The following is a 22090-nucleotide window of genomic DNA, read 5'->3' on the forward strand; positions in this document are numbered from 1 at the left end:
AAGGTTAACTTTAAATAAATTATGTCATAGTGAACGGAGCATGGATAGTGAACACAAATTTTGTAGACTATTATGTACACAGTTAGATGTCAGGCTCTATGTCCTCAATTACCTTTTATGACTCGATTGCAACATTATCATATGTAAAATTTGTATCTTTGTTGGTTGAAAATAGGAGTATTTCATAATTGCCAAAGGGAATTAACGTTGTTGTACTCCCAAAGAAGGCCATTAAATGCCAGAAATGCACTGAGAATTAGAACACGGACACCAGAATTAAGAAGTATTCTAAATTCTGTGAAGTTAAACAAAACCGTGATGTGACTCCGGGTTCGTGGGATTTTAAGCAATTCAGCTAATACTGCTCTACATTTGTAATAAATGGAGTCATTAACCATTTGTGTTCTGATGCCTTGATACTGTTGAACTTTTAACTGAAATGGCAAAGTACCACTATTTAGCAGTGGACTTTTAGTTGTAATGGGGCAGACCAGCCCAAGCCTTACTTAAGGAGGTAGAAAGATGTAGATGCTTAGAAGACTGTTAACACAGCAATACCACAAAACAAGGCTACCCTTTAGTAAGTACTAACATTTTTGTATTATGAAAATTGTTTAATAAACTCTAACCATAATTCTGTACAGAGAGTAGCACTAGCCAAAAAGAAAACCGAACTCTAGCTGTTTTGTAGTGAGATCTTGTCCTAAGTGGTGTTATAGCACGTATACACTAAGCGCTAGAGGCTTTGGGCAACATTAGCTTAAACCCTGCTTCGCAATTACCATTTCCAGCTTTACAGACCGAAAGATCGATGTCAAAATGTTAAATCGGGACGATGTTGCAAAGTCGCATAAGTCCTTTACTATGTATTTGCATACCATATAGCTGTTTTTAACCTCTCGCAAACTATACTTGTAAAAGGGATTACAGTTCACTTTGCTATTTGTCTAAGTCAACTGTATCTTTGCTTGCAAAGCGCAGATTAAGTTCTAGATTTTGGTGTTGCAGTTTTTACGAGGTTTGTTCAGCTGCCACAAAACCTCTCCATACATGCCGACCTTTCATAAAACTTCACGTTCCTACCTATAGCCTGGCTAGTAAAAGTGTCCCATCAAGGGGCTGCACCAAATGCCAGGGCACATCTCCCTGAAGGCCACAACCCCTTGGCCATTCCTTTTGGGAACTTTGTGTTCTTCTGGTGAAAGTATACCAGAATGCACTCGACTTTTTATAAGGTCATCCGATTTGTACATTACTCAGTGTGCCCATAGGTTCAGGGACACACACTGAAGCCAGTGGACTGGGGATTAAAGTGTGCATATCTCTACAACTGTTTGGTAGCTCTCTCACAGAGCCTTCAACCATTTCATATTGTCACACACTGGTAAAGTTGAAACTGGTATCACCATGCACCCTGTTAAATACAGAGTCCAAACATTCCACCAGAAATAAAGACCTGCATATACATCCCATACATTTCCCTCACATTTGATATTTTGATATTTGATATTTATTGGCATTTGTAAAGCGCTACTTTCGCTCCGGAGGGAGCATCTTGGCGCTGAGCACACAGAAGGTCGACTATGGGGGGGCGTGGATCAGATAGCTGCGAGAACTGAGGAGTCAGATTGAGAGTAAATCCAAGTTTTCAGGGATTTCCTGAAAAGGCTTTCTGAGGGAGCATGCCTAAGGTTGGGGGGGAGACGGTTCCATGCCCTAGCAGCCAGAAACGAAAAGGTCTTTCCGCCCTTGGATTTTAATTTTATTCGGGGTTCAGAGATGAAGTTAGCGCCTGATGACCTCAAACAGCGAGTTGGAATGTAACGCTGGAAGCGCTTGGTCAGGTAGGATGGACCCGTGCACCTGGTAGCTTTAAAGACAGTAACTAGAAGCTTGAATAAGATTCTCTTGTGGAGGGGCAGCCAATGGAGGGCGTTGAGGGCTGCAGAGGCCGAGGACCTGCGGGGGAGTTTCAAAACAAGCCTAGCAGCTGCATGTTGAACACTTTGTAGTTTTTTAAGAGAGGATTTCTTGATGCCTGCTAAGAGGCCGTTACAATAATCCAGCCGGGAGAGGATAAGCGCCACCGCGACTGATTTCCTGGCTGAAATAGGCAGAAAATTAAAAAATGTCTTTAATTGCCTGATCAGGCTGAAACAGCGCCCTGCGGTAATGCGCACATGCTCATCGAAGCTGAGGGAAGCGTCAAATTGAACGCCCAGATTGCGGGCTGAAACGACCGCGCTCGGTGGTGCTTCGGAGTTATGAGGCCACCAGTCTTTGGGGGAAAAGAGTGTGCCTTTACCTAGGGGTATTATTTCTGTTTTGGCGCTGTTGCATTTTACATGATTCAGGTTGAGCCAGGAAAAGACTTCTGACAGGCAATTTTGGAATCTGATGGCAGCATCAGGGAGTCTTTTGTCGATAGTGACGACAAGCTGGGTGTCGTCAGCGTAGGATGTCACCAGAATCCCATGTGACTCGATCAACGTGAGAAGGGGGGCCATGTATACATTAAAAAAGAGAGGGCTCCGGATGGAACCCTGGGGCACCCCTGAGATGATGGATCGTTCGCCAGAAAGAAAGGGGCCTAAGGAGACCGTTTGAGAGCGGTTGGACAGAAATGAAGTTATCCAAGCAAGCGCGGAACCCGAGACACCAATCTCACGCATTCTATTAATTAGAATAGCATGTGAGATGGTGTCGAAGGCCGCGGTTAAGTCGAGCAGGATGAGGACAGCCTGCCTGCCCTCATCCTGCAAGAACTTGATGGTGTCTGACAACTCAATCAAAGCGGTTTCTGTGGAGTGGCCGGGGCGAAAGCCGGATTGCTGTGGGTGCAGGATACGTTTATTTTCCACAAAATTTTTTAATTCCTCATGGACTAGTTGTTCTGTGATTTTGCCTAGCGCAGGGAGAAGGGAAATTGGGCGCATATTAGACAAATCAGTAGGGGATTTATTTTGCTTTTTCATGAGGGGCTTGACTATGGCCTTCTTCCACTCAGTAGGAACAATACCGGAGTTGAGGGATTCATTCACAATCGCATTGATTAGAGGATTGACGGACTCGATAAGATGGTGCAGGATGACTGGGGGCAGGAGTCAGGGGCACCTGATTTGCAGGCCAGGATAGCTTTTTGCGTTTGCAGTAGGGAGACTGTTGTGAATTGATTTAGTGAGGGAATAGTTGTGTCAGGCTCTTGGGTTGGAATGGGTAAGGGGGGGGAAGTCCTTATGAATATTATTAATTTTCTCCTCAAAGAAATCAGCGATTTGATCGCAGAGAGTTTGTGAGGGGGGGATTTCAAGTGCCAGTGCTTTGGGATGAGTAAAAGATTTTACGATATTGAAAATCGTTTGTTGTTTCTGTTTAGCTGAGTCTATTGCTAAAGTGAAGAATGCCTTTTTTGCTTTTTTTATATTAGAAATATATTGTTTTCTCTGGAGAATGTATATAGATCTGGACGTAGGATCATAGGTTTTTCTCCATTCTCTCTCCAAAAGCCTACACTTAAGGTGACAATCAGTGAGGGCCGGAGTATACCAGGGGGCATTGGGTTTCTTTTTTCCTCGGACTGGTTTTTGAGTAACAGATTTTGAATTGACAGAGACTACTCTGTCAATCCACAGATGGAAGTTTGTGGAATCTAGTGAAGCGTCACCCATGATGGGAGGGGGGCGGACAGCCGGTTGTGGATTAAGTTTGATGTACTCAGCTACCTTCTTCCAATTGACAGGGAAGGGGGTGTGAGAGTGTTTAATGGGGGGAGGGGACAAGGTTTTGGTATTGATGGAGAAAGGAATGAGACAGTGATCTGTCCATATTTGTGGCAAAGGGATAGAAACATCTAGGGAAGTCAAGTTTGTGCAAATGCCGTCCAAGGTGTGCCCGGCACAATGGGTAGGATGGGAGACTAATTGGGAGAGACCAAAAATCTCAAGGGAGTGGCGGAAGTTGAGAGTGTGGGGGTCAGTACCGGATTCCAAACGAAGATTGAAGTCCCCAAAGAGGGTGAAGGTGGGGTAATGAGTAAGAAGAGCTGCCAAAGTTTCATCAAGGGAGTCCAAGAATGGGGTGGCGTTTCCGGGGGGGCGATAGACGAGTGCTCCTGAAAAGGCGGAGGAAGAACTGGTTTGGATAACAAATCCCAGGGACTCACAATCCTTGAAGGAGGCCAGGTCGAATGTATGGCACTTGAGTGCTTTCTTTACAATGATGGCCAGCCCGCCTCCCCGACCAATGGGTCTATCCCGCCTGAAGATGGTGAAATCAGGGGGGAGGGCGGTAGCAAGATCGGGGTTTGAGGCATCATGCAACCAAGATTCAGTAATGAATAAGGCATCAAGATCGGCTGATATAATAAGATCATGGATGTCTTGTCCGTGACGCGCTAAGGATCTGGCGTTGATGAGGCCACTATTAAAGGAGGTTGTCTTATGACGAGGGAGAGGGGGAAGGGGAGGAATAGGGCTGACGGGGCTGGAGGATGACCAACCACATGATCGGCAGTTGAAAGGGCCCCAGAGGTGGTCAGAAAAGGAATGAACACAACAGGAAGGACTAGGTAAGGTGGGGCGCATAGAAAGCAGCGCGGAAGAGTCGTACCTGAGTACTGGGGATGTAGGAGCAGCATGGCCCACGCCCGGCGCGGTCCTGGCGCGGACGGGCGCAGACGGGCTTGGCTTAGGCGCGTATCCGGCGCGCCCGCTGCGCCGTCTGGCTGCTTTGCACATTATATAGGGAGATAAGAGGGTGGGAGTAGGGCGCGACTAGAGCGCTCTCCCCGCCTGCCTCACTCAAGATGGCGCCCACCGCCGCCGAGTGTCGGCTGAGGAGCGGTAGGGCGGAATTAAAAGAGAATGAGAGGTGTTAAGGTGTCAGAGTGCCTAAGGTATCAATTCCCCTTCATTTTAAAGCCCCCAAAGATGAACTTCAAGCAATTTTAAAAAAATGTTAAAAACGCTCCAAATGCAATATTCACAATGCTGCTAAAATTGGGAATCCAGATGGCACGTTCGTGTACACATCAGCCGCTCGCAGCCCCAGTTCCCCTCACTAGGGAGAGCTTCTGAAAGGGGCCACATAGGGCGGTAAAGAATTTTTAACAAAAATAGACTGGCAGACCATTACACTGGTGAGGCCGTTAGGCCGTTCTCCCAGAAGATAATGGGTACAAAGGCCTGTTCATTCCCCACTAATAATGTTGCCTTCACCTCTAGTCCCACCAACGTTGTAGAGAGTGCGTTTGCCAGTCTCTGATAAAACATTGGATGTTGCCCCATGAACTCCAACTTCATCACTGGAGTCCCAAGCCATAAAACATAGAGGGCCTTCTCTGGACTTGAATGATTTCTGAACATGCTGAGGAAAGTGACAAACCACCAGGAGAGTAACACAGGATAGGCAGCACAGGTCTCCACAGGCATGCAAGGGCTTTCTCTCCCTGTAATGAATGTAAAACGTTTAAAAGAAAAAAAGATTTGCAAACTTGTTGGTATCATAATGAATTATGAAAGGCAGCATACTCTCGAGTAAGGCCCACATTGGACAAGGGAAGCCCTTCCCCAGCAAAAAATAAAATTAAAATCACACCCTACAGCTCAGCTCTGGGGAGTAATCAGCTGCCATACGTAGCTGAAGCTTGCGAGGGATGTTTACTACTTAGACTGAGGGCCACATTGACATCTTTATCCTTGATTTTCTTGTTTTTGGCTGCATTGCCATAGTGTACCAGAGTTTCCAACTGCTTGCCCTTCAGCATTGTTCATTTAATTTTATGTGTTTTAGTATTTTAAGTATAAATTATATTCTTACTTCAGAGATGCCCCATAACTGTATATAGGGAGTCTGTGATAGTGGCCATAAGGGCAATCTCCCCATTGAATCTACAGTGCTAGCTGCTTCTTTTGCAAGTACGGTTGACTGGGCCTATGCATCCCAGTGCCCTGTGAATAGCAGATGACAGTAGTGTGCTAGTCTGTTGTTTTGTCCTGCCACTAGTTCTCTTGCACTGCTGTTGTGATTCTCTTTCTTTCTAGGACAACTTCATGATATTGAATGAAGAGCGAGGCAAGGTCGAGGACTGTTTCTATTTGTTTGAGATGGACAGCAGTGTGGCCTGCCCACCTGTGGACGTGCGGCTGAGCGTGGGCTCTATTTTACTCATAGTGTGAGTTTGTTACATACAAATGTAAATGTTTGACTCTGGTTCCCTACTGCAATAGCCGTGCATGTGTGAATTCTGCTTAATTATTTTCTTTATTAGGGCCCATCCACCATGCCTGTTACTTCTTGGGTGCTAGACCGAAACCTTTGTTCCTGTGTTTGAATCATCATCTTGTCCTGTCTTTCCCCCGTACAAAAACCTTCAAGCTCCAACTCGTGATCCGAAGTTAACGCTAATTTTTGCTCACTTCCTGTCAAGACTCCCATCTTGCCCTTCATTTGTCATGCAAAGGTCCTTTTTCCCTGCCATTCGCCCTGACTGTGTTACCTTTCCCTTGATTTTTGTTTTGTTAACACCCGTCTTTCTCTCTCTCTCTCCATAGGTTTGTCTCGCTGGTTGCGTTGTACCTCATTGTAGGCTTTCTGTACCAACGCCTAGTCGTTGGAGCCAAGGGGATGGAGCAGATCCCCAACTACAGCTTTTGGCAGGACCTGGGCAACCTCATGGCCGTATGTATATAGGGGTATACATTTTAGGTGCAGATGTAGTAAACATCAACTGTGTATACTGCTTTTTTTATTCAGCTGGTCTTTTTTTATGCAGACTTCCCACCCCCTCCAATTCCTCAACTTTTCCTTTGTGCATATCTTGTCTCTCCTTCTCCCTCTTCCTGTCCTCCTTCCCGCTACTGTGCCCTCATTTACTTTCTCATTGCCCTATCTGTGTCTCTATTGCCTTTCATGTATCTTCACTCTGTCCTTCTGACTCTTGTTCTACTTCATCTATTGTTATGTATTCCCATCATCTATGCTCATCATTTTGACTTTTTTGCTGCCCAACTGATTTGCCCTTACTCTTCTCGTGTTACTTTCCCTCACTCTTTCAGCCCGCATGGTATGTCTCAACTTTCTCTCTACCCTTTTGTGAATTCCTCGTTCTCTGCAACTTCCCCCGCCTTTGTCTTATAAGGATTCAGATGTTCCTACTAGGAAGGAGTATTTGGTGGTTTGGAAGGGCGAGTGATGCCCTAAAAATATGTGTAGAGTTAATATAATAATCTCCAGCGTTTTCCATTTTGTAGATTCACATGATTGAATAATTCCCAGCCATCAAGCTGCTCGGGTGGAATCAGTTGAATAGCCAGATCTTAAGTCCCCTTCTGAACTCCTGTAGGGACGGTTCAGTCCGGAGATGGAGGGGGGGGGGGATGTTCCAGGGCTTCAGCGGGGTAGGAGAAGGAGGGTCATCCACTGCTGCTTTGGCGGATGTGAGAAAGGGAGACGGAGGTGTATCACAGGAAGGTTGGTGGAAGCTGAGGCGGGGGTTGATGTATGTTAATCTATAGTTGTTCAGTGCTTTGTAGGAAGCTGGCTTTTTCTATGATATACCAAAAAAAGAGGAATATTGTGCAAAGGGTCCAGGCATTTCCTTACTAGTGGGCAAAGGCGTGCTCTAGCAATCCCTAGGCGCTCTTCTATGGGGTAGTGTGGTCGAGCAGCCTTAGGCTTATCAGAGAGGTGGTTTGGACATCTGCAAAATAGACACGCAGTCAATAAATGATGCACACGCAGTCAATAAATGATGCACACGACTCAATAGGGGATCCACACCAATTTATAAAAATAACACATATCTTTTATATATATTTAGGCACTAGATTCAATACGATCAGGTAAGTACATTTCGAGATAGTCGTTGGTGCATTTTTCAGACGTTTGAATGTTGACCTATGGGATGAAAAACAAATATGGCATACAGGTAGAGTACAATGACTCATAAGACCAACCTCCTGGACTTAAGGTGAGTATGAGGCAAGGTCCAAGACAGCCCCAGCAGGTCACTTCCAGTGGCACTAGGGCGACCGGGTGCAGTGGTGCAATACAGCGTAGAGTGCTTCATGTTAGTCCATGAAGATCGGTCTTTGTGAAAAAAGGCTGCATGTTTTGACTGGGAGGCTAGTCTGGCTGAACCAACATAGGGGCTTAGCCCTCCTGTTGCTCAGACACACAAGGACTTCTTTGTTCCTTTTCTCCACAGGCCAGGGGCGATGGGTGCAGAGGTGGCATTAGGTTTTTGTCACCGGGAGCGATTGCGGTAGAGGCTGCCTACAAACAGAGGCTGCAGGCGGATCAAGAAGTTCACAGTGGGAAAACCCAAGGTGGGATTCAGGTCAGGAAGCTTTGGGGATCACTTTGGCACCGATGGCCCATTCCGCTAGGGCTAAGCGGTCTGGTGCAGTGGTGCCTTCTGGCATCATGTTTTCACGTCCTTATAGCTGTAAGATGCAGGGGAGCAGTTCCGCTATTCCACAGGAGTTCCTGGTTCTTGGAGTGCTGGCAGTTCTCGCCAGGCTTTGTAGATGCAGCAGCTGCAGGACAAGTCCTCTTTTGGCACAATTGTCACTCAGCAGATAGGCTCATGGGTTGGCGCTAAGTCAGTTACTGGTTCTTCTGTTCTTGCATCTCTTCATATCCGCCTTTTTCTTTCAGGCCGGTAGGATCTGATTCTCTGGTGCCAGGTACTTTCTCAAATACTGAATTTAGGGGGCTTTTAATGAGTGTAGGGTAGTAGCCAATGGGCTACCTATCGTTGGGTTCTCTACAGCACTTACATGACCATATCCAGTGGGAAGTGGGCATACCATGTCCCAATATTCCTTAGTATGCCATCACAAAGATGGTAGACTCGGAAATTTCAAATTCACTTCAGGTAGCCCACCATAGGGGTGGAACTAGCCTGAAAGTGAACACACCACTCTGACTACTAATTTCCTGCCTTGCCCAGGTGCCAAACAGGGCCCTGGTCAAGGGCAGTTGACATCCTCTTCTGTGAGGAAAGTCAGATTTGCATCCCAAAGACGGTGGGCTCTTTGAAGCTCCCTGGGTTGGAATACTAATTTGCAGCTATCCTGTGGGACGAAGTGTAAACATTGTTTGCCCGAGCAGCCTTTGTTCCTGACCTTCACAGAACAAAGGCCCACACACCTGGGGGACATAAACTTGTCTCCAGTGGCAGGTTGGCTAATACCAGTCAACTGGCACTCAGTAGTTGGTAGGTTTTCAGGGGGCACCTCTAAGGTACCCTCTGAGTGCTTGTATTAATAAAACCAACACCTGGTATCGGGGTGGGCTTACTGACACAATATGTTTGACAACAGACATCCCTGTTTTCAGTGAAGCCATCATGTATCTGGGGAACTCGTTTTCCACCAGTCTCTGGTACTGGTTCTTAAAATGGCTTTCCTGATCACTTGTACTGGCAGCAATTGAACTGACCAGCACTTCAAAATCAAAGGTGCCAGAAAAGTAGGCATCTTCAGAGGAACTGACATCCTCCTCTAAAGAACCATTTCAAAGAAGATTCCAAAAGACGAGTCAAACCTACTACTGTTGGGGTTCTCTCGGGGAAAATCAAAATTTGCCTAAAGTGCTGTTGAGAAGTTCCTTGTCTACCATGGTCAGACTGTCCAAAATTTATGTGACATTGCCATTGACAACCTAGTCCAACTGTACCTCATCTATAGGTAAGCAATCTTCTTTATCAGAGTTTGTTGTAACTGGAAAAAGGCGAAGAGTGTAATTATGGGAGTGCAGAGGCTTGTGATGTTGCTTAATCAAAAATAATTCATGCGCATTGGGCTTGAGCTCTTGACTAAGCACTTCAATTGGTGGCTCTGGAGTATTCACTAGAAGTTGGAAAATTCCCTGATCCATTTTAAAAGGAAGGAACTGAAGAATCTACTTACGTTCTTTGTAGCCTGTTCAGTTAAGGTGTTTCTATTTATCCACCTAACATATTTCATAGTATGTTCAAGTTATACTGCTTTCCATTCTTATTAAAGCATGGGAATCAATAAAAGATGCACCATGGCACAAGAAATAAGTTCCTTTCCTGTAGTTGCAGTTCACCTGCTTTTGTATCTTTCATAGATTCCCAGGTTGCCATCCCTCCTCCCATCAGTGAGGCTTACCCACTTGTGCTGCACAATTGAGGTGAATGTACCAATAAACACACCCTTTTGTTGCCGGAGGCATGTCCATGCTGTTTTCTGTTTTACATAGAATTTAAGGGTACAAAATGGAATGATTCAAGCATGTGAGTCTGTGAAAGATGCTGTCATGTGGTTACAATAGGCCTGAATCGGAAACCCGCCATGTTCATGCTCACGTTTTTAGGTTGCCTTCTTTTCTTAAACACGATGATATTTAACACACATTTCATTGTGTACCTGTACAGGATTATATTCTTTGAAACATCATTGCTTAATGTTCCATTTCGTAGGTATATTATCACAATACCTTGAATATTCTATACAAGGGCCAAATTCACTATGCACAATGTTCTTGTTGTCCATTCGGCGACAGAGCTATCACAATAGAATCCACTATAGAGGCCTAACTGGAACCTCAGCATGGTAACATGGGTGATGTTTATTATATAACCTGCATCACTTCCTTGTTTGGTTAGAGGAGCATTTAGCTGGCATTGTGAGGTCGCTACGTGCCGGAATTCCAGTCCTCCTGATTCCGGACTACCTCTTACGAGGGATCCTGCCCAAATTTTCACCAAGACGAGCATCACAATGACACTTAACTACAGGTAACGGGGAAGTTAGATCTCCCTACAGGGATTTGGCACATTCACCCACCCTAGGCATACTCTGATGGGTAGCGCTAGCTAGGAGTACAAAATATTTCTGTACTTGTATGCAAGCATATATTCTGTAACAGCAAAATGGTTGAACTGTTTCTTTTCACCATTCTCATAATGGTAATTATGTTAGTCTGTTTTTGTCTATTGATAATCGCAGCACACCTATTTTACTCAAGAATCACAATGCTTCAATAAGTATTGAAACTGCAGGCTGTATATTTCCGGTGTATCTCTTTGGGTATACATTAGTAACTAAACGAAAAAGTTCTAGATCTCCTACCGCAATTTCCTTGTGGAGTCAGAGTTCTAATGTTGCACAGTCCATTTATTACCGTGTCAGGTTAGGGGTACATATGGTGCAAAACTCCTACTATGCACGGGAAAGGAGTTAGCCAGCCAACCCCCCACTTGGCACGGTTCCTGCTTCTGAACCCAGCCAGGTCCGGAGAGCCTCCCCTGGCCTGATTGACCCTTCCATAGGCACCTGGACACTCGCCAGGCCGCAGGTCGGGGGATCCCGCACCACAGGGCCGCCGCGGTGCACTGTGAGCTAGCAGGATTACAGCCAATGTATCCTGAGGGTGTGCTCAGAATCAGTCTTGGACAATCCTGATGTTTGTTGTCCAACAAATGCAGAGTTTTACTTGGGAATGTATAAGCCATATGACATAGCCCCACCAACGTTGTAGCTTGGGTTCTATTTAGTGGATTGCCCAAGTTTTCTTTTACTTACTCAAAGACCCCTATTCACCTACTAACCAGAGAGATAGTGGCACCCTCTCCAAATTCCACATATTCATGTGGCTGAAGACAAAGGAGCAATTAACATAGCAGTAAACTGCAGACATGCAGTTACTCAGATGCTCCAAAAACATGTTGGTTGTTAACTTCATGATGGAGGCCCACAAATCATTTTGGACAGAGGTATTCTGTTCATGGGTTACATGAACGAACAAGACTTTTTCATTCCTACACTGTGCTGCAGTTCCTAACAACTACACAGTTTACAAGGTACTAGAAAGACCACTAACTTACCAAGAACACCAACATTGGTTTAAATGCGCCCTACCATACACAACTGATTAAGTTAGACTTGGTCCCCTCCGCAATAAGGGACCAACATGGCCAGACTTAGCTGGTTACACACCATACCCCAACATAACAAATCTGACCGGACCACAATTACCTATATTGTACACAGAATATATGGATGGATGACTATATGGATGTTTGACATAGTTAGTCATGCGAACCATGGCAATTAATCTTGCAAGGGCTGCTCAGGCTGCACATCCACAATTGGCTCCACCTGGAATTAGTCTAGTAACAATAAAAACAGTTATGGGTATAATCAGACCAGAGAAATTTCTTAAACAAACCGAGCCCTTGCACTGGATTTTGGTATAAACTGATGGGTAATTTTACCGCAACTCCCCACCATAAAGTTGAGTAACATTAAAGGGGAAGCAGCAGTGTTGGCTGTACACCAGTGACTCATACATTTAACTCTGGGAGCCCAGGAGCGCGAATTGCCTAAAATTGAGGAAACCTATCAAACCATAGGTAGAGACAATTTGGGAGCCAGGCTTAGTAAACCACAAACTAAGAGTAATTCTGAAAAGGATAACCTCAAGCAGGCATCAGCGTCTTATAAGAAGAAAAAGTGCGATAATAAAAAAAATTGAGAAAAGAGTAAAGCACTGGGTGGATCTCCTCAACAGAAGTCCACTTGAAAATGCTATAATTTTCATATCCGTGAAAATAATAAAACGCCTCACAGATATTAGGATACTGATACACATTCTTCTAGTTCCTTTCAGGAGTCCTCTAAAAAACTTTTGGAGAGAGGCTGTCAGGCGGAGCGCCCATCAGAGGAATATGTGAAACCAAAGAAGTAACTCACAACACTCTTCTGACTTTATAAAACAGGAAGACAAACCTAAAGTTCAAAGAGGAGACTGTAAATGAGTTTGTAGTTAACCATGCCAAGGTTATTGAGGACACTGCTTCTGAGCGGGGTGTGGGCTCTGACCATGCTGGACACCACAGCAGAAGCCACAATAGTTCGCCGGAATCTTATGGAGTGTCTGGTGGCACTAGCAATGAGTGACTATATCCAGGTGGAAACACCTGATAGGAGAGTGAGTGTCCCGCATCAATTATATGAAATGCAACTCCAAATTGAGGGGGATATACAATGACCATTACATGTTCTCTTTTGGGAGAACTTGTCATTCAGCTATGACATTTTCTTGGCTGAAAAGGATTGGCCACTAGAGTTTGCCATGGATGGCCCAAAGGGGGAGTAGGTAATTTTACCAGCCTTTTCTGAGCTCGTTCCAGAGGCAGCAAAACATTCATACGCTGAAGAGTGGTCCTTGGTGCAAGCTCCAGCGTTCTACTGCAACCATGTGGGGTGGGATGACGGTTCCCGTTATCACATCATACCTGAGGTCAACCCCACAACCTCAAAGACAATACCCCATTAAAAATGAGGCCAAAATCATGTCAGAGAGATTCTTACACAACTTGAATACCAAGGTGTAATATAAAGTAGCACCTCTTCTATGAATACAAAACAAGCTGGTGGAATTAAGGTGCTTCCATGTAATGTGACCAGCACAAAGTATCTGTAGAGTCCCAACTCAATAACGTGATAGTCCTAAGCTGCGACTGCCCATGTTATAAAGAAGACCTGTCACTCTGTGATGTTAATTGCAGACGACAGAAAGTTACCCAGAGAGTATATCCTGCTGGATGAGGTGGTCATACCATTGTCGACTACTGCCAGAGCCCATTCTAAAGTTGCCCTGTCAATTTCACACAGTCTCTCAGCAGCTTCCTGCTGTGAAACCTTCCACTCTTCATTGTATGTATCATATAGAAAGCTCTTTTGAGTTGGTTTTTGAGGACCTATCAAACAGTCCATCAGTAAGAATGGACAGGTGGTTTTTCACCGGAGACAACATGGAACATTTAAACCAATCAAGGCACAACTTCCCAATGCTGTAGGTTGGTACCACCCCCGAGTGTCGTTACTTCTTGTAGTGCGGGTCATGCCTACTAATCCTAAACCCGTTGTCAAGAAAACGTGCCTGACATCCGCTAGCGTTTAATGGCCACACCAACCATCCTTCCTGCTTGTTGCATAGAGCACTGTATGTGCCATTTCTAATTTTTCCTAAGTGTAATTTGTGAATTGTTGCCAGTTCGCAAAAAAGTGCAAATGTGGGAATGTTTGGTGCATTCAAATCTTTGACCTTGGCCAGGCCAAGTTAGGATGTCTGTTTCCCAACTTTGTTCAAGTAAACCATTTGATATGATATAAGGTTTACTCTGAAGAAAGCCTCATTCCCCTGAACCTTCCTATCTTTAGTTCCCCATAAAGATTTCAAATCTGCATTGTCTGTCCAAAAGTCAAAACCTTGTACAGATAGTTGGTGGTATAGGGCAGTGTTCCCATCGTGTGTAATTAAATACTAAACGTGGAGTACCTTTAGGCAGTAAATGGTGACCATTATAGTGAAAACAGAACATGTCATCATAATTGGAATTCCCATCATACATTTTTTCAGAATTCTAAACAGTTGAATCCTGTAAATCCTCTAGCATTTCATGCACTGTATCAATGAGATCTTTAGATATAAATCTCTAGTTTTCGCAGCCAGCAAGGGGTGGTAAAAATACAGCTCTGGTACCTTCAACTGCCAGGAAAGTGACAGACAGGATGGTCTGATTCCTTAGTGCCCACAATATTCTTCTTGGATCACCTATCTTTGGAATCCAACCAGGAGTAGCTGTTGCTTCCTTCGCTTAGTTATTTTGCTTCAGGCCATTGCTCTGTGCGACTCGGAAGTCGTTCAGTTCCTGTAAAACATCTACATTTATCATTGATGTCAAAGAGCGTTTCTGCCGCCACGTACTGAGACTGTTGAAGTCTGGAACCCACGTCTTAACCCCAAACAGGATCTCAGAAGGAGTCAGACCACCCAGGGGTTTTCTAAGCAAATTATTGAGGGCTCTCTGGCCCCATTATAGGTGGTGAACCCAATTGCGCCCTAAACCTAATACCCTAGCTGTCCAAGAATGCTTTAAATTTTGGTTCTTCTTTTCCACTACTGCGTTTTCCTCAGGATGGTAGTGGGAGGAGTACTTCAGTCACACCTAGTTTTCCCATGGTATCTCTGTAAACCTTGGAGGCAAAAGCTGGTCCTCAGCCCGAGTGGAATGTGGCTACTGTGTATGTCCCAATAAAGATTAGCACATCTCATAACCATTCAGGTGTCAGCCAATCGCTGTGACCAAACCCATAGGAATACAGAGTAGTAATCCACTGCTACCAAGATGTATTTGTAAGCTCCATCTGAGTGTAAAGGGCCATAGTGGTCCAGGTGGACACAAGTGAGAGGCTTTTCTGAGATCAATAGAGGTGTCTGTGGTAGGGGAGCTACGATGGAAACCTTTTGTTTGTTGGCAGATGTCACATTTAAGGACATAATCTTCGGTCTGCTTGCATAAACTCTGGCCACCAGTAGCGCTGCTGCAATAATAACATTGTAACGCTACACTTGCGCGAGCAGATGGTAGACCCTCATGTGCTGCTAGGATTAACCGTAACCTGTGATCTGAATTTGGTAATGCTCCATCCCCCCACTCCGAGAATATGAGCAAATAGTAGGTATTGCGCATTTAACTGGTAGGAGTGTTTTTTGGAAAGCCTTTCGATAAGTGGGTGCCATTGCGTACAGCATTGACAACTGCCATAATGTCCATCTATCCACATACTAGAATGAGTAATTGCACAGACTGCAGCAGATTGCACTGTTGCTTTTGCGGTTTCATCTGCCATGGAATGCGCTGCAACGTGTATCCCTACACGTTGATGACGTTTACGTGTGTATCATGAGTCGGTGGCAAACATGCTTTTAGTTTGGCCACCTGTCCCGAAAGCAGCTTGGGCTTTACTGCGTACACTTTGTAATCTCTGAATCAGTTCTGGCTCCAGTGCTGTAGGTACTAGTTGTAAGACTAGACATAATGATACAAATCACACACAATAAGTGTGGGGAATACAGGATCCTTAGGTGCCAGAATTAGAGCTTTCTGTTCAGCCAGCTGTGCCAAGCAGTCACCAAGAGACTGTGTGTAGGTTTTATGGAGATGCAATTATCCACCCTTCATACTACCCTTCACCGCAGCACACGCAGCAGAGTATTGATGTTGCGTCCCTACAGCTGACTTAGAAGAACCATCAGTATAGATGACATAATCCTACTGATCTAGTGACTTCATTAGGCAGAGGGTATTTGTGTTCATATTGCAGATATTCTTGTGCTTGCAGTGTAAAGTCAAAAATATAACGAGAATTGGCCACTTTTAACCATCTGGAATGTAAAGCTTTAGTGTTTGGAATGCTGGCCTTTGTAATAGCCTCTAAGGCTGGAACCGGAGTCACAACAATGAGTTTCCCCTGAGCCAATGATCATTCTCTTACCACAGCAATTTGTACCGCCGTCATAATCTTTTCAGTCGGTGCAAAACACATTTCTGCATTTGTATACAGATGCCATTTATATGGAATTGGTACTGTGTCCCCTTCATTGAATGTGACCTAAGTGTACCCTGATCTACCCGCGATTATAAAGATCACCAGGTTTGTGGTGTTAACACGTGTGTGTGTGTGTGTGTAAGTGTTTTGAAGCTAGCATGTCAGCCTGTACTGAACGTAGAATGTGTGTGTGTTCAGATGTCAAATGTGAATCTGAAAGGTCTGGACGTATCAAGTCTTAAAACAGTTTTACTGTCTCTGCATAATCTGGAATGTGAATTCTGGCAAAATTTAAGAAACCAGTTTTATATTAGAGTTTTTTCAATGTGTTAGGTGGTTGCAGAAGTGCACACTTTTTCAGGAAATGTGTCGCAAGGCGCGTGCCTTCCCACGACACTGAGGTAGGCTATTTTTGATTTCTTGAAATTAAATTTGTAGCCCATATGAGCAAATCCCAAAACAATGCAGTCTACTCTTGCAAAGATGGTGGAAAAAGTCATCATCGTTTAATAATATCAACAAGGCAAAACCTGGTCATTAAAATCGTGTAAAAGTTCTGTAACTCGTGCTGAAAACAGCCTATGACTGCTCTTATACCTTTGCGGTAATCAACAGAACTGCTTTTCAAAACCGAGCTTGCTAAATGCGGTCAAGTAAATGCATTCAGGCACTATATTTTGGCATAAAAATTCATTTGTGATATCTAGTGTACTTTTGTATTTTTTACGCACTATATTGTTTATAAGCGCAAAACGTGTTTTGTACAGCAAATGCACATGAAGCGGTGTTCAGGTCTCTGCAATCTAACACTAAATTATATGAAGGGTCTGCTTTCATTGTGGAAAGAAAGGCTATTCATAGGGGAACAATCTACAGTGCTGGGATGTTGTGCCTTGATTGGCTTAAACATTTCACGTTGTCTCCGGTGAAACCACACTTGTCCCTTCTTTCTAATGACATGGTACTTCAGGACTTTTTGTTAGGTCCTCGAAAACAATGTCAAAAGCGCTTTCTACATGCTACAAGCAATGAAGTGTGGAAGGTTTCACAGCAGGAAGCTGCTGAGAGACTACATGAAATTGACAGGGCAATTTTAAAAATGGCTCTGGCAGTAGTAGACAATGGAATGACAACCTCATCCACCAGGATGTACTCCCTGGGTAACACTGTGTTGTCTGCAATTGACATCATGTAGAGTGACTTCTCTTATTTTCAACATGGGCAGTCACAGCTTAGGGCTATCATGTTACTGAGTTGGACTCTACAGTCACTTCATGCTGGTCACGGTCCATGGAAGCACCTTAATGCCACTGGTTTGTTTTTACTAAACAATCTTAAAAAACAACCGGCCATCTTGGCTAAAAGGGATGCACCAAACACTGTTACATACAGAGACGTTCGAGAAATGACCAATCGCTCTTGTAGAAGTACCTTCCGCGGATTGGATAATCCATGTGTTTCACTTCCAATACTGCTTACAGCACCATTAAGTTGGCAGAAATGAATTGCTAAGAGAGGGGTAATGTACACTAGCCATGGATCTTGCCTTTCAAATACCGCTGTAGAAATGGTGGGACTGAGGGTTTTCTTAGCTGGACTGACTGCGAGAGTACCTTGGGACAGTACTTAGTTTTTAGGTAAGTGCATGCAGTGCATCTAAAGCACATTTGTTGTGTTACCTGAAGGGTTCTCCGGTCGCTGTTATCTGCCTGATTTTCAGATTACTTTCTAATGGGAGGTATTTGATATTGAATGATCAGAGCTGCTGTGGAATTAAACTGGGAATTGCTTATCTGGTAACTGTTTCTGAGGTTGTGACCAATTGTACGCAAGTACTGTTTCTACCTGCCTGAAAAGTTAGGGATGCAACAAGTTTGGCCTTCGATAAAACTTTTGAATGTACACTTTGATGCTTTGAGCAGACTGAGAGCCTTATTGTTCCCCAAGAATGTGGCCTTTACATCTGCAAGGGAGACGTTTGATCTTCAAGTTTCAAGGTCTTCTTCTGAGATGCAGTTGCTACTCCGCACTAATTTCTCACACCATTTTTGGGAGCTTGTGCACCACATTTTTAACATGTCTGGTACTGTGTGGTATGGCAATTTTTCCTAAAGCATTTGGCGCCAGGTTGTTTAGCCCCTTCCAGACCAGAGTTATTACCATCATTTATACACCCGTGCTTGGAAGCATTTTTGGAGGCTTACCGCTTGTTCTTTTCCTGGTTGTCGGGTCTGTGTTTTATTCCTTCTGCTCCGTAATAGATAACCCATCACGAGGCCAAATAAAAATGGCACTACCACACGTGCTCCTGTATCATGCTACAGTCCTTTGGCATACCCTTATTTCCAGAACTGAATGACCATTGGCTCTTGTCTTTTCGGCCTGTCTGGCTACCCTGTGTTCATCCTGTTTTCCGCTGTGTGCTGTACACTTTCAAGTACGCCTTGGACATATGCCTAGGAACGCAACTGGTTTAATCTCTGGACATAGAACCTATGGTGGTTCCCCATAAATGGGCAATTACACTGTTCTCCGTCGTGTTTGCTATTGCTTCTAAGCGCATACTCTGAGCCTTACTGGGATGCTTCGGCACCTGATGAGCTGAATCATGACTCCTCTGCAGCGGGTTCAGTGCCGGCTGTTCCTCCCTTGACAGACGCTGAGGGGACTGGACTAAGACATATTTGCTCTATGGATCTGATGCGTTGGGTGCCTCTGGGAACATCGTCTGCGGTTACTGAGGTACTAGGATAGTTAGCGCTAGGTAGGAGTACAATATATTACAGTACAGCATATATTCTGTAACAGTAAAATGGTTGAACTGTTAGGCTTTTTTACCATTCTCAAAATGCTAACTACTTTAGTCTGTTTCCTTCTATTGATTATTGCAGCACATGTATGTTACTCAAGAATCATAATGCTTCAATAAATATTGAAACTGCAGGCTGTGTATTTCTTGTGTCTCTCTTTGGGTATGCATTAGTAACCAAATGAAAAGGTTCTAGATCTGTTACCACAATTTCCTTGGGGTGTCAGGTTTGTCATTTTCTAAGGTTGCACAATTAATTTGTTACCTTTTTAGGTTAGGGTTACAAATGGTGCACTGTAAGCTAACAGGACTATGGCCAACATATCCTGAAGGTGTGCTCAGATTCAGCACAATTCTGCCGTTTGTTGTCCTACAAATACACAGTTTTACTTAGGAAAGTGAAAGCCTTACAACTATACCAAGGCCGAAAAACATCCAAGTTACAGCTAAGTAACTTATTTTATTTGGGGCGCATTATAGAGGATGTTTTGGGGGTTCACAAAAATGGGATTTGTGGGGGGGGGGGGGGGGCGGGGGGCGGGGGGTGTCTTGGACGGCAGAGCTAATGGCTGCCTGATCCCGTCGCATTGCGTGTGGAGGTGACAATTAGCCGCGTTATGAAGCTAAAGAGAGCGGTGAAAGACAGAAGAATAGGACATCCCTCTTTTAAGAGCGGCGGCGTTTGGTGTGCCAACTAGTGCCGGAGGAGAGCCTCTCCTTCACAAGTTATTCAAATGTAAAACATGGCAGGGTAGGACGGCTCCAATCCCACAAAATGGCGATGTCGGAAACCCGGATGAGGGATTGGTGACATTGATTACTTCTCATCAGCCGCAAGCGAGATATTCAGTCGCCTGAGAATCTACAGCACCCAGCGATCGCCGTAACATGAAGGTGTGTTTTTAATCCTCTCTATTGGCAAGTCTGCTATAATACCGAAACGGAGAGTCGGATAATCTCTACCTGACACCAAAATGGCGCATACTCCGGTCGTCCCAAAAGTTGTGATTTCAAAGTATTAAGGCGACGAAGCGTATGTTACTGTAGTTTATCGGCGCATCTGTTTCGAATTGCCAAGTGTCGCCACAAGATATCTGTACTCTGTTATGGTTGGATGGTGCTGATTCTGGTATCGGCGGTATCAACGCTGTAGACTTTCTCTCAGGGGTCCTGACCTCACTACAAAATGGCGGCGCTTATAGCTTAAACCGAAGAAAGCGGAAAAAAGCGGAGCTCGTTACATCAACTACTGTGTCACCACTAATTGCCTCCCAGGGCTAGAACAGCACTCTGGAAGGTGGGGATTGCCTCGCTGCAGCGCAACAGCAGGAGTGCATACTGTCTTTTGGAGAGCATGAAGACAGAAAGTGACCAATTGTTCCCTCCATACTGTTGCACGGGCTCCCAATACTCCCAACACTGCGATTACTATCATTATTATCATTACTGTCACAAGTTGCCAATACTAATACCTACCTACCAAGACCTCCCAGTACCTGCCGGTGCCTACCAGTATTTATCCACCTGCCACAGAGTGCCCAAAGGCAGAGATAACAAACCTTTCACTACCACTGCTTATGCTACCTATAATACCAATTTTGCCAAAAACTGACACAGCTGCCAATACCTGCCGGCTAATATAGTTAGTGTCTGCCAATACCAGACGTCTCCATCTAACAAGCAAAGCGATACCTGCCCACTCACTGGCCTCTAGTGGCACGGGCTACTGGTGCCCCACAGCTAAATCGTGGTCTAGTGGGCACTTGTGCTATCCCATCTATCGCTAAGCTCTGTGCGATATCCTTGCTGCACAGCGGCGGATAAAGAGTCCAGGGCACAACATAAAAAATCTAAGGCTGAACGTGCGCTTTCTGATTCACCGATCAAAGCCAAATCAGACATAAATGGCACCATGGACATGATCCTAAGGAAATTAGCCGATGTCCACGACCTGGCGAAGTCGACAAAGCGGAACACTGATTCCATGCAACTAGAACTCACCGCCATACGTGCCGACATGAGCACAATTAATGAAAACATTAATGACGCTAAGCAAAGAATACGCGATATCGAGGACATCGCTCCTCAGACCAACAAGAAAATACTGTACCTTCTGGATACTACCAGCGTTCTCAAAAAACATGCTGCTGAGTTGGAGGACCGCAATAGAAGAGGAAACATACGAAGATTTGGGATTCCGGAGGGCTCAGAATACTCTGCAGGGTCTTGCGTGCAGTTTCTGGAATCCTGGATACCTATGAACACAGGAATAAAGTTCCATCAAAACTTGGAATTTGACCGGGCACATAGGCTCCCAACATTTAACACCTCAACCAGGAAACTGACTCGCCCTACCACTGCGGTATCAACACACAGAAGCCATCCTTAACTTTGGCAGGAAAAAATCACCAAGTCCCCAGGGAAGGTCAAAGAATAACCTTTACGCAGGACTATTCAAAACACTGTGGATATACGAAAAAGGGATTTCTCTTACTGAGGGACAAACTGAGAGACAAGAACATCCAATTTTCATTTGCAGGTCCCGCAAAATTCTGAATCTGTGAAATTGGTAGACCACATTTCTTCACAAATCCCAAGTACCCGGCAAAGCACCTAGAGACATCACCAATTCATGAGATGGACCTATCGTCAGCAGACTCAAACAAGAGGAAGACTTGATACCCTTTTAAGTTTTATGTATGATCCAAGTTAAAATTCAGGGTTGGAAGCACCAATGTGGGTGAATTGGCACTATGTTTATTTAGTATATTTTATTTAGTATATTATATTGGTGCAAGATTAATACATTTTGTCAGTATATTGCTGTATATCATACTGAGTGGGTTTCTACCTTAAGGTACTGTTTTCCAGACTTTAACGGATGGCTCCATATATCTAGGATCCATGGAGA

The 22090-nt window shown here is 44.5% G+C and overlaps 1 protein-coding gene across 1 annotated transcript in view; it reads left to right on the top strand.

Annotated features, from left to right (window-relative positions):
- Window positions 1–22090, top strand: part of M6PR (mannose-6-phosphate receptor, cation dependent) — a 108999-nt gene that overhangs the window by 50322 nt on the left and 36587 nt on the right. The window contains exons 5-6 of the mRNA XM_086932988.1: window positions 6042–6172; window positions 6552–6678. Coding sequence (XP_086789114.1) covers window positions 6042–6172; window positions 6552–6678 — 258 coding nt within the window. The remainder of the gene's footprint in view (window positions 1–6041; window positions 6173–6551; window positions 6679–22090) is intronic.

This window comes from Lissotriton vulgaris, chromosome 7 (assembly GCF_964263255.1).
Source record: "Lissotriton vulgaris chromosome 7, aLisVul1.2, whole genome shotgun sequence".
NCBI classification, from domain to species: Eukaryota; Metazoa; Chordata; class Amphibia; order Caudata; family Salamandridae; genus Lissotriton; species Lissotriton vulgaris.